The 12687-nt window shown below is 37.6% G+C and overlaps 1 protein-coding gene across 1 annotated transcript in view; it reads left to right on the forward strand.

Moving 5' to 3' along the window:
* Positions 1 to 12687, forward strand: part of COL4A3 (collagen type IV alpha 3 chain) — a 56692-nt gene that overhangs the window by 40250 nt on the left and 3755 nt on the right. The window contains exons 36-50 of the mRNA XM_077183875.1: positions 783 to 872; positions 1237 to 1376; positions 2359 to 2485; positions 2726 to 2806; positions 3427 to 3525; positions 4460 to 4510; positions 5455 to 5640; positions 6331 to 6461; positions 6908 to 6980; positions 8270 to 8341; positions 8463 to 8582; positions 8725 to 8823; positions 9336 to 9548; positions 10203 to 10380; positions 11442 to 11556. Of these exons, the coding sequence (XP_077039990.1) occupies positions 783 to 872; positions 1237 to 1376; positions 2359 to 2485; positions 2726 to 2806; positions 3427 to 3525; positions 4460 to 4510; positions 5455 to 5640; positions 6331 to 6461; positions 6908 to 6980; positions 8270 to 8341; positions 8463 to 8582; positions 8725 to 8823; positions 9336 to 9548; positions 10203 to 10380; positions 11442 to 11556 (1775 nt within the window). The remainder of the gene's footprint in view (positions 1 to 782; positions 873 to 1236; positions 1377 to 2358; positions 2486 to 2725; positions 2807 to 3426; positions 3526 to 4459; positions 4511 to 5454; positions 5641 to 6330; positions 6462 to 6907; positions 6981 to 8269; positions 8342 to 8462; positions 8583 to 8724; positions 8824 to 9335; positions 9549 to 10202; positions 10381 to 11441; positions 11557 to 12687) is intronic.

Here is a 12687-nt window from a genome sequence, read left to right on the forward strand (position 1 = left end):
AAAAAGTCAAAAAGCCAATGAAACCAATGAATAAAAATTAATATTTCTAAAAAGGAAAAAGAAGTCTGAATTTGCAATATTATTTAAAAATTAATTCTAAAATGTTACAATTTTGCACAAAAAATATTTTAGGGTTTTTTTTGAATTTCAGATTAATTATATTTCCCTTTTCAAAACTTATATATTTGACTTGTATTTCAAAAGTTAACAGATTTCCAGTGAAAAGCAGCTTTAAAAATGTCAGGCATTGGCAGACTGGCATTTAGAAAGAATGTTCACAGAACATTCTAGATGATCTGGATATTCTAGTCATTAAACTGAGTGCTAATTTAGCTAAATGAATCTCAAGATAAGTGAGTGAGGGGAAAATTGCTTAGGTCACACTCAGTTTTTACTATATCCTAGTCATGAGAAATCTGTCATGAGTAAGTAATAATGTGATTGTTCCATGCACAAAACTAAACTGAACTGCAGTGCAAGCAATGAAAGGAGAGTCCAGTGCATAAATACAAATTCATGATCTTGATCAAATTCAGCTAAAATATATTGCAGTGGCTGCCCCCAAGTGCTGTGGTCACAAACCTTAATTTTAACATTGATACATAAGGTATTTGTTATTTCCTTGGCTTTATGAAAACAATAATGATAATTTTATCTATGTCTGGGGCAAAAGGCTCCATGTTAATTATTGATAAAATAGTAATACACTAAAAGAAGGTGTGTGGTGGAGGATTTTGTATCCATAACAGTTCTAACATGACATTTATTTCTTCATCTTGCAGGAGACAAGGGATTTATGGGTCTTCCAGGGATTCCTGGAGGACAAGGATTCCCTGGTGCACTTGGAGACAAAGGGGACATGGGAATTCCAGGTCATTTTCTTTCAAGACATATTACAAACTCATATAGCTCTCTAGAAGCATTTGCACAGGTCTGAGCTGTTACTGTCAGCACACCACACAATTCTTAGACTGGGATTTATTCTTTAGTATCCATAGACTTATCTTCACCCCAGTATTTGCTTGACTGGCAGAATGCAATTCTCCCTCTCTATCCAAATTCTTTCATTTATATATTGTTTCATTGAAGAACCTCCTTTTAGAAATAAAATCACAGTTTAAATTACTTTAATGAAGAATTAATATCTGTATATATAAGCAATAGCTCACAAAACAAGGAGTGTGAAATGCAATTATGATCCTTTTAAGAATGGTATCAGTATTGGTATTTTTCCAGGTCCAAAAGGCCAGAAAGGATCTCCAGGCTTTCCAGGACCATCAGGTGACCCTGGTCCACCAGGCTACGGTGGCTTTCCAGGTGACAAAGGAGATCCTGGGTACCCATCTGCTGGGCCTCCAGGAGAACCTGGTCCAAAGGTATAAAGGCAGGGGAAAAACTTTCCTGTTAGGCAGAGCCTTTGACTATAGAAACAGAACATGTAAGCAAAAGCTGCAGAGTTTGCAGAAATAGTTGATTTATTAGTGGTAAGAAATATGAAAATTCTATTGTCATTACTCAGGAGTTTTTTCCATTGTATTTCATTTCATTTGTGCAAGAATTTCTTATTTATAAAGATGAAATATCTTGAAGTAACTTGCTTTCTGTAAAAGTTCTAACTCATTAAGAATAAGGATGTTAAAAAGTACATTAAAAACTCATCTTAGCAAATGCAAAAGTTTATATTATAAATTTGTACTGTTTAGTTTGGATAGTCTGGTAATATCCTTCCACAAGGTTTTTTTTTCCTTAGTAATGTCTATTATATCCAGTTTATGCTGTTTGGTCATATATATATTGCTAAGAACAAAGCAGTATTTTTAAGTTAGTTTAGTTGGATAGTTTAACTCCACATGTTCTGGTTGTTGAATAATTGGAAGTCTTTTTACCTATGAGATTATCTGAAATGTGTGGCTGGGGCTATAAATTCCTCTATAAATCCTGTAATTTGTCTAAATGATTCGTTTATTTTCAGTATGAGCTGGGTAGCCCCAGTGAAATTTCTGTGAAAAAAGTCAGTAGGAATTCAAGGAAAAAAATGCAATTCAGTATTTTGTATAGCTGCATACTACCTGAGGAATGAATGTTTGGATCAAAAGAACAGCTGGTAGAATAAAACTGAAGTGAAATCTGTGCTAGGGAAAAATCTAAAACTAACTTGGTTTATAAAGGTTAAAATAGATCTTAACTATGTCTAAAAGATCAGTGGTATTATGAGAGGACCTTGTATTTAGTCTGCTTTGGTTTTTGTCTGAAAATACTAATGAAATGTGATTATGTGAGCTTAACCCTTAAAATTTCACATGATTTTTCTATTCTACACTGTGATTCTTTACCTGTGTGTGTGCAACTGTTTGTTAGGGAGATCCAGGTTCCCCAGGAGTTTTTGGCAGCAAAGGAGAAAAGGGCTCCCAGGGCCATCCGGGGCTTACTGGAGCACCAGGACCACATGGGATCAGAGGGGAAACTGGAGGTGCAGGAGTCCCAGGTATGGGGTGCTTTTGGAGGCTGCTGAGCTGGTGACACGGGTGCCTGGGGGTGGCACAGTGACTTACACTGCCTGCTGCAAACCTCAACAGCTCCTCTGTGGTCACAGCAGCCAGGCCAGCTGGGGCCACCTGGAGAACTTTTGCAGCTGGCCAAAGCAGAAACAACAGCAAAGCTCTAAACTGAGTCTGGATCTAGAGGTGATGCCACTTCCCCTCTGCCACACTCTTTCTTCTTACAGGGCAGTATGGACCCCCTGGAGATCCTGGTGTTAAAGGATGCCAGGGCCGCCAAGGACAGCAGGGAGTCCCAGGCCCTCCTGGTATGGTATAGTGCTTCTCTCCTAAATCACTGCCCTGGGTTTGGGATTTCATTTCAGTTTGAGTCTGTTTGCCTCCTTTTAACAGCCCATTTCAATGTTAACCGTTCGGCTGAGGCAAAAAGTTTTAATTTTGCTTCACTACTGGAAAGGTTTTAGCCTTTTTAAAATTATGAGTACATATCCAAGGATCTCAAGGTGTGATAGCCACACAATTATAAGAAAGGCTTAGGTTCTTTAGGTTCTACCTCCTAAAGAACAATAATAAACTAAGATAGAGGTAGATGAAGAGAAGAAAACTAACTGGAGTAACAAAGAGCTGTAGTTGTCTGCTAAAGCAACAGAACTGAAACAGAATTAAAATATACCTCAGGGGCAGTGTGTATATGTAGCAACAGAGAGGCATGCATTGAAGACTTTATTATGTCTCTGAAAATAGTGGGGTTGTTAAATCCACTGAAGTCCAGTGAGCTCCATACAAGCTATATGCTGCTCTAGACCAACACAGCTACCCCTATCTTTGAAGTAGCTGACCTAATTAAATTTTAATAAAGGGGAGTCAAATCTTCTCACTGCAAAGTTACAGAAGTAAAAATGATATTGTGGTCCATTGTAATTCACAGGTGCCATTGGAGTCCCTGGAAAACCTGGACTTGTTGGTGAAAGGGGTTCTCAAGGTCAGGATGGTATGCCTGGTCCCCCAGGAGTAAAGGGAGAACCAGGTAACAGCAGTGAAATATTTTCATTCTCTTTTACAACTGGGTTTTTTTCTGTAATTATAGTGACAAGGATGATTTGGAAGGATTACTAAGGAGCTTATGTGGAGCCAAAGCTAAGTTTAGAAGTAGAAGGTTGTAAGTGGTTTTCTATATAATTTTTTTACATGCTGTCAACAACCCAAGTGCATTACAAATGCTCTGTTCTACATGTGTTGTAATGTCACCTAAAAATGTTCATGTCTGCAAGAGTCAAAGTACTGCTGGTTAACAGCTTTTATGGGTTTAATCTCAGAGTTTAAAAGAACCAAAATCCTTTCCAAGCAATCTTCTGTCTTATGTGAATATAAAATGAAAGGGATCACAGTGTTTTCCTGCATGAATAGTGAAAGCTTCCATGACCTACACCTTGGGTTGTGAAACCTTTCATTTAGAAGTCACTCCTGATGTTATCAGTGTTCAGATAGATTTAGTCCTACACTGAATTCTGACAGAATTTTGCACTGAAAAAATTTTCTTTGCATCCTGGTATCAAGAAGATACTTAGAAGGCATCCATAGTATTTAGAAAGTATTCTCATGTTGAAGTAATCACTGTTAACATATTTTCTTTTATAGGTTTACATTTGTTTTTCTATTTTTCTTAATAACTAAATTAAGTGCAGGGGTTTTTCTGTTTTTTTCTCTGAAAAGAAAGAAATAGCTTCTTCTTGTGGAATGTACCTCAAATAAGATTGACCAATAAGAGTTAAAATTAAAGTAAAAATTTAATTTGTGGTTTTGTATAGAAGAAGTGGATATAATACATTTTACTTTACATACATCTGAACTCTACCTTTTGATTCCATGATCTCTGAAAAAAATGTATGAAATATTAGAAAACTGATGTTTTCAAAAAATTATTTCAGACTTTGAGTGTAATGTGACCTAATATTTTACAGGACCACCAGGGAGAGGGATCCCTGGTTTTCCAGGTATTCCTGGGCGTAGAGGTGAGTTGCCTTTTTGAAAAGCAACAGCTTAATTTTTAAATCCCAGAAACATCATCAAGTCCCCTCCTGCTTTCAGGTGCTAGAAATGGCACTAAGTGTCAGAGGAAATCAAGAGTGATTCTGTGCTTTAGATCAATGGTTTGATCCTATATATTAAATGTCAAGGGTTGTTGCTTGCAAAGTTTAGATTGTTGTAAAAGGCAAATAAAGAAGCTGACTTCTGTGGCCTTGTGAAGGTGATATACACATTCTAGAGCTTTTGAAATGTTATTGTGATATATAAATGGATTACCAGAGTAAGTTCTTATCAAAACAAGATCTTTCTGAATAATAAGCACATTTTGAGAAAGCTGCAGTAGTTGCATTTTAATTTTCTTGATCTTCCCTTTGATATTGATAAACAGAAGAGGGACTCTTCCCATTTTTTTAAGTTTGACATTGTATTTCTAGTGCTGGTAGAAATCCACTGATTTGCTTTACTTTAAAAAAGTAAAAATAAAAGCACTCTAAGATTGACTTCAGAACAATATCCTTATGGAATAGTCTCTTATTTTTTCGCATTCATATTGATCCAGTTTAAAAGGATTTCTTAGTTCTGAACAAAGAAGCATTTCTTCTACTTATTCACCAATAAATATTCCCTTCTCTGGTCTGTTTATCCTCCTCTCAAGTTTATTCCTTGGGATGAGCAATCTCTGAAATGGAGTGAGTTTTCTTTATTTGTGGGGTTTTTTATTTAAAAAAAAATTGTGTGTACCTTGCTGTGAGTCCTGTCTTCTCAGAACTATTTTGCTTTAGGGTAGCAAGCTGGCTTTGGGGACTTCTCTGTACTAAAGACAAGGGCTGAATTCCACCTTTACCATATAGGAAATGCATTTTTGGAGTTGTCACCTCACCTCAGTGTCTTGACAGCCTTCTTCACATGTGATATCCACACTTTGCAGGAATCAAAGGGGACATGGGACTGCCTGGTTTTCCTGGGCCTCCAGGTGTGAAAGGTCATCAGGGAGATCAAGGACCCATTGGACCTCCTGGCTTAGTGGGGTTACCTGGATTTCAGGGCACCACAGGCATGGCAATCATTGGCCAGAAAGGGAACAGAGGTACTCCTGGTGCACATGGAAGACCAGGTGTGTTGTTGGAACTCCTTATTTGTCTGAAAGGATATACTGATAATTCAAAGTAGAAGTCAGCCTATCCAGAATTCAAGATTGAAAGGGGTATGCCGAGTTTCATAATTAAACAGGTCCTTTAGTAGCTAATGCAATATTACCATTGCAAACAACATGATCTATGCAGTGACATTTAAATTAAAATAACTCTAAGCTTTTGAGTTCACCAGATTGCATTATCTTGCTTTCCTCCCATGTGGTTTGTGAGGCAGCTGAGATCCAACTTTAACAAAGTGAGATAGCCTAACACCTAAACCAAACCTAAGCCATGTTGTCACTAAACCATGTCCCTAAGTGCCACTCATGCTAAGTGACAACATGGCTTAGTGTTAGGTTTTCAGTTGGACTTAATGATCTTAAAGGTCTTTTCCAATGTAAATGATTCTGTGATTCCAGACTTAACTACAACTGGAGGATATTCAAAAGTCTGTAGTGTTAAAGAGTACTATAAATTCTGATCTTAGACTAAATTAGCAGGCTAGGAAAAATTTGATTTTTTTTTAAAAAGTGTATATATTTCCTTGGAAATCACTGAGGTGATAAACATGAGTATCATTATGGAGCCATTGGATGTTGCACTGTGTTGTGTGTAATCTAGGTGAAAAGCTGTTGGCAGCAGTTTTCCCTTACTCTGATGTTTCTGTACAGGTGCTCCTGGTTTTCCAGGCCTTCCTGGCCTTTCCACTCTGAGCGTGAAAGGAAGCAAAGGTGTCCGAGGGGCGGATGGAATTCCAGGGCCAAGGGGCCCAGCTGGTGACATTGGCCCTCCTGGTCCCAAAGTCAGTGAAAGGAACAGTGCTTCTTTCTTACTGCATTGGTAGTCTGCTCTTACAATGAAAAGATAAATAATACCCATTAAAAAACCCTCCAAAATCTCTAAATAAACAACAAGCCCAAACAAGTGTCCCCTCCCACCCATTTTCACAAAAACACCTTGTTATAAAGGAAATAAAATGGATATGAGAAGCCAGTTTTATGGACTTAAGTGGGTCAATAAGAATTGTTTTTCTAATTCCTGGCATGTCATTTCCTTGGCTGGTCTGCATTACAGGATAATCTGAACAATAATATGACAATTTCTAACATGCTTAAAAGTGGAGCAGATAGTTCTAGTTACAGCATATTCTGTGAACATAATGCCTTGAATATTCTGAACAAAAATAAAGTATATTTCATTGTATGAAGATGCTGCTCCTGTTTATCACTGATGTTCTCTGTTTTGCAGGGAATAGAAGGTCGATCAGGCTATCCTGGTGCTAGAGGGGACCCTGGATTTCTTGGATTCCCAGGTGTAAAAGGTATTAATGTATTTTTTATATACACTCCTGTGTGCCAAATACAATCATTTGCATGTTGAGTTATAATTGTATTTATGTATGAGGGGTTCTAGAGACACAAGGTTTTGCCATGAAAGTCAGGGTTAAGGCAGGTCTAAATGAAAGCATTCACTAAGAGTTTTCACTGAGGTACATGCTCTGGCTGGGTCCTGACTTAGGCTAGGGTGAGGAAGGGCTGACACATCAACAACCTCCATTTCAGGCAAATTCAAAACAAGTTTGTCCTGAGTGAGTGATGAGCTGTAAGGACTTTGGCACTGAGTCTGCCAATTGGAAATATTCCACCGCTGCTAGAAAATGTGACTTTTTGACAATCCCTTAGCTATAGAACTCAGGCGCATTTAATCATACTTACAGCACTGGATCTGTTGTTTGCTGTAAGAATAGTTCCAATTAAAATCTCACAGTTCATCAGCAGATGAACTGTTAAATGTATTGGCTTCATCAATTTCATATTCTTGAGGGTAAATTGAATCAGTAGCTAGCTAAAAATCTTTTTAATTTAGACAATTTTCTAGTGATTTAAATATGATGTAGGCCTGCATTACTCCAGTATTCTCATTTTTCAATTGTATGATTTACAGTCCCATGTCATTACCTGTCTAACCTACCTCTTAGTGATCCATGCTAACTATTGTGCATTTTAAATTTGTTCTAGTTGGCAAAGTCACCACACAGAGTAATTTTACTTTCTTTAACCAAAAACTTTCATTTCACACATGTCAAATATCCCAATGTGGTATTAAAAATACTTTTAATTAATTCTTTTGTTTCAAGCAGAATTGTGGAGCATGGTCTGAATGTAACCTCATATTGTGCTCAGTGAAAAGAATCACTTATCAAATTTCTCAACAAAAACACTGCAACTCTCTTAAAGCCTTCAGCAGAACTGACAGTAGGGTTAAAGGGAGCTGAACTCCACTTGAAAGCTGCAAATCCAGTGACAAAACCATGTAAGATAGAAAGGATATAATCTAAAGTTGAGAATTTAAACTAGGTTTATGGACCAACCTTCATATAGATAGGGATGACAGTATCATCTTAAAAATTAAATGCACTTGATCTATAAATGATACAGTTGCAGCAGAGGTGAAGAAACCCACTTTGACATTTCAAACCAGTCTATAGGCTGTGTTACCCTTTGGGAACTTAGCATGGATTATGCAGGACTCTTCAACAAGCCTCTGAAACTTTGACAGTTGTGTTGACATTTTAAACCAGACAGATTTATCTTCAATCTTCTCTTTTAGGAGAAAAGGGTAATCAAGGACCCCCAGGACCACAAGGTGCAGAAGGGCCAAGGGGACCAAAGGGCCAGCAAGGTAACCAACCCTTCTCCTTCCAATAGCAGCTGACTTAGGTTGATTTATTTGGTTTGTTTTTTAGTTTGTTTGCTTTCTCTCATTGTAAAGCAATAGATATTCATTATATTTTTGCTGCTAGGCCCACCTGGATTCCCTGGAAAAATATTCTCTATCCCAGGAAGCAAGGGTCCTGCAGGACTGCCAGGAGTCCCAGGAACACCAGGTGATCAAGGAATTCAAGGGATTCCTGGACTACAAGGTGATTTATATTTTTATCTCTATGCATGTGTCTGTGTGTGCTGCTTAGAAGACCATTTTGGTTTGGTGGAAAAAACTTCTGCACAGAAGTCTAAAATCTTCACCTTATGCCTCTGGGGAATTTTTTCTTGATTGCAATTTAGGACCCAAAGGAGTAAAAGGTCTACCAGGACGTTTTGGTCACCCAGGACGTCCAGGATTGCCTGGTCCAAAAGGAGACAGGGGATTTCCAGGCCAAAGAGGTACAGGAAAGCAGAATCTCTGTTTGACTGGTACTAACTGAATTTACAGATAAATTGTACTGCTGATTTCTGTAAATCCTTCCTCTTACATGTATTGAGATTCTGTAATTTACAGAACATTTACAGTAACTTTAGGGACATATGCTCTTCTGTTATTAATCACTTCTATTTAGTCACTTGAAATCTGTAGGTACCAGGGTGCCTTTATATTACATTAAAATAGAATGAAATATTTTTATTTAGGCATCACAAAATATTTGTATTTTAAGCTTTTTTTGGTAAAAATGGCATTGGTACTTTAAAATACTTCATTATACCATGAAGCTGCCGGAGCTAAGTCTGAAGGAATTCCTACATCTGGAACTACCATCTGGAAATACTCCCAGTTTTTAAGTTGTATCTTGTTATTGGTATTTTTTTGGTTAGTTTTCAAGCAGTTTCACAAATTTAAAAGAAATGAAAATTTAAACAAAATTATAATACTTGCAGACATATTTATTTCTTATCCACAGGACAGCCTGGATTGATTGGCTTTCCAGGTCTGCAGGGGCTACCTGGATCACCAGGTACTATCGCTGCTGGTCCAACAAGAAAAGGATTTATCTTTACCCGGCACAGTCAGACAACAAAGATTCCTTCCTGCCCACATGGGACATCCCAGATCTATGTTGGCTATTCTCTGCTTTTTGTGCAAGGAAATGAACGAGCACATGGACAAGATCTTGGTACTGTATTGGTAAAAAAATTTAGACTTTTTTCTTAGAGTCCAGTAATGCTAAGTTGTCCTGAAACCCAATTTACAGTAAGTGTCTGAGATAAACATTGGTTTCAACCATCTGTCTCCAGAGGGGCCTGGAGTCAATTCAGGAATCATGGTTTAAAGGAAACCTTTCTTTCCTGCACTCCTATATTCCCTTGTTGATATCCCTAGAGTTTTTTGAGGAGGAATTCAGTTACTTATGGATAGATGTCTAGTATAAACCTTCACAACATTTGCACAGGGCTGACAGTAACACCACAGGATGTGAAGGAGAATCTTGTGGGTTTTGGAGCCTAAATGGGATACTTTAGGCTGTGAATAATGTCACCAGAAACTTGTTTCAGTAGCTGAATCCCTGCTACTGTGTCAAGGGCTGATACCATTCAAGAAGATTGTATTATTTTAACAGATTTTGTTCTTAGCCCTGGTTTATTATATAGATATTTTTGTATAAGCCAGAAGCATTTTTCTTTCAGATAATTTTACTGAACAGACTCTTCTTATAGTTAACAACTGTTTTAATTCTCCCTATAGTGGATTGGGTGCCATCGTGTGTCTTTTCTGGTCACTGCACTAAATTTAATGTCCTGCCACAAACCTCTCCTCTTTTGTCTTCCAGGAACAGCTGGTAGCTGCTTGCAGAGGTTCAGCACCATGCCATTCTTGTTCTGCAGCCCCAATGATGTTTGTAGCTTTGCTTCTCGCAATGACTACTCCTACTGGCTGTCCACTGCAGTGGTGATGCCACCAGACATGGCACCCATTTCTGGCAGGGCACTAGAGCCCCAGATAAGCAGGTAAAAGGATAAGAATTTTAGCTCTTCTGCCCTGGAACCATAGAGGCATCACAAATTGTTTTAAGTGGCAAATCTTAGGCAAGACCTGCCTATCTCAGCCAGTACAAGCACTGACTTCATCTGCCTGGTTTTTGATTACTCACCTAAGTATGTCAAATACTCAGTGATGCTCTCAAGAAAAGTTGGAACAAAGCTAGGGTCCCACCACAGGGCCTATTGCTGCAGAGCCAGCATAAGAAAATGGCACACTGTCCTACTGATTGCAGGGATTGTTTTCTTTAGACCCTATCATTATGGATGTTACAGACAGACTAAAATTAAATAAAGACAACTTGTTTATATAGAATTATAGCACAAATCAAGTTCTGTTTTCAATTATGGATGATGTATTTACTGTAGCTGGTGAAGAACATTGTAAACTGAGCTGAAGGTTCTCAGCTATGAAACACTGTTCTGCAAGCTTGGCCCTTTCTAGTTGCTTGGAATAGCTGAGAAGGATGGAGAACCATGTAAGAGAAAAGTTCTAAAAGCATGAAAGACCTAGAGCAGCAAAATCCAAGGCGGGAAGGCAGGCATTGCACTCTTATCTTCTGTCCTGCCCTACCCTGTTGTTGCAATCCAGTAGCTCAGCTTCAGTTTACTCATTTAGGAAATAAAGATGATTTTTTCTAATCAGCAAATAAAGGTACAGAAGTACAGAACTTTGAACTAAACCAGAACAACATAAAATAATGAGCATGTGAAAAAGGTAACTTACTGCTTGTTACTTCGTTAAAGGCAAAATTAAGAAGTTCAAATGTTCTTTGATTTGAACAATTGCTTCCCATCTTAGAACAGTTTTAGTCTGGTGTTACCAGTAGAGATTGCAAAGCAATTGCAAGGTAAGGTATAAGGGTTCAATTTACTTACTCCTCATTAAACACACAAACCTGTGTGAGTAGTAGCATTTATAGCAAGGTATGCTATGCCATGAGGTAGCTACCATCCTAGAAGGCACAAGTTTGCTCTGCTTTCATGTTTTCTCTTATGTCTGCACTGAATGTGTGTGCTTTGCTTCACAGGTGTGTTGTCTGTGAAGGAGCTGCAATGGTAATAGCAGTTCATAGCCAAACAACTGTGGTTCCTGCATGTCCAGATGGCTGGATGTCTCTCTGGAAGGGTTTTTCTTTTGTTATGGTAAGGATATAACAACTTGAATTATTCATTTTATGTCCTCTCATTTTCATTGGTGTTTTCAGCTGTTCATAGCTTATTTGTTTCTTAATAACTGTTAAATCATTTTAATTTTTTTTGCCTCTGCCAAGAAGTAGAAAATAAGTCTATTAATTCTTATTCAATTCCAAAAGCATAGAAACTGCTATTCTGATCTGTTCACAAAAATAGGTGGCAGGAGGAAAAGCAGAAAATATGAGAGAAGTACTAAAGTACTTTAGTCTGACAAAAATAACTGCATGCATTCACTTTCACATGTTATGCTAAGATCTAGGAAACAGGTTTGGGGAGTAGAGAGGTTAAAATGGTTCTGAACACAAAAACATAGAAATAAGTGACCAAATTCTATGCCAGAAATTTCTTTTAAAAATCAGATTTGAGGCTGAAGTGCACCGAAAGCTAAAATAAAAATAAATGTAGAACAACGTCTACAGCAGACTGCCTCAGCAATTTTGATGCCATAATTAGATATGAGTGAAGAAAGTTCATAATGGAAGTGCAGATTGAGAACTGCTTATGGGACTCACAGTGTATTTATAATAGGGGATGTAGCATTTCATCTGTGTTACCCATGTTTGTGGGATGTCATAGGGATTGAAAAATGAAGTTAGAAGAATTTTAAACCCCTCTTTCTTCCATAATGTAAAGTCCTTTTAGGTCTAGGGTGAAGTTTTTGTTTCTCCTGCAATTTGGCCCTAAGAAGTAATAATAATAAACTTGGAAAAAAATGAGAGAACTTTTTAGCATTTGGTTAAAACAATTTACTTGTTTCCAATATCAGCAAAGTTAGATGGTATTTTCTAGCCAATTTTAAACCATTGCAAATTATTATAGAGCTACTTCTACAAGCATTTACCAACATCAGATAAGGAAAATACCTTTTCTGCTTTTTGTGTTGGGAGAAGTGATCAGTGCAATAAAAAATATGAAAACACACCCCCACCAGTTTTGTTTATTTGTAATGTACTTACTGTTGTACACAACTGGACAGAAGCCAGCTCTCTAGGCTTTGTACTGGTTAGTTTCATGCATTTCATCCACCTGAAAAAGGCCTTTGCAGGGAAATGCAATAACTGCTTGAATTTTATATGAATT

Source organism: Agelaius phoeniceus, chromosome 10 (assembly GCF_051311805.1).
Source record: "Agelaius phoeniceus isolate bAgePho1 chromosome 10, bAgePho1.hap1, whole genome shotgun sequence".
NCBI lineage: Eukaryota > Metazoa > Chordata > Aves > Passeriformes > Icteridae > Agelaius > Agelaius phoeniceus.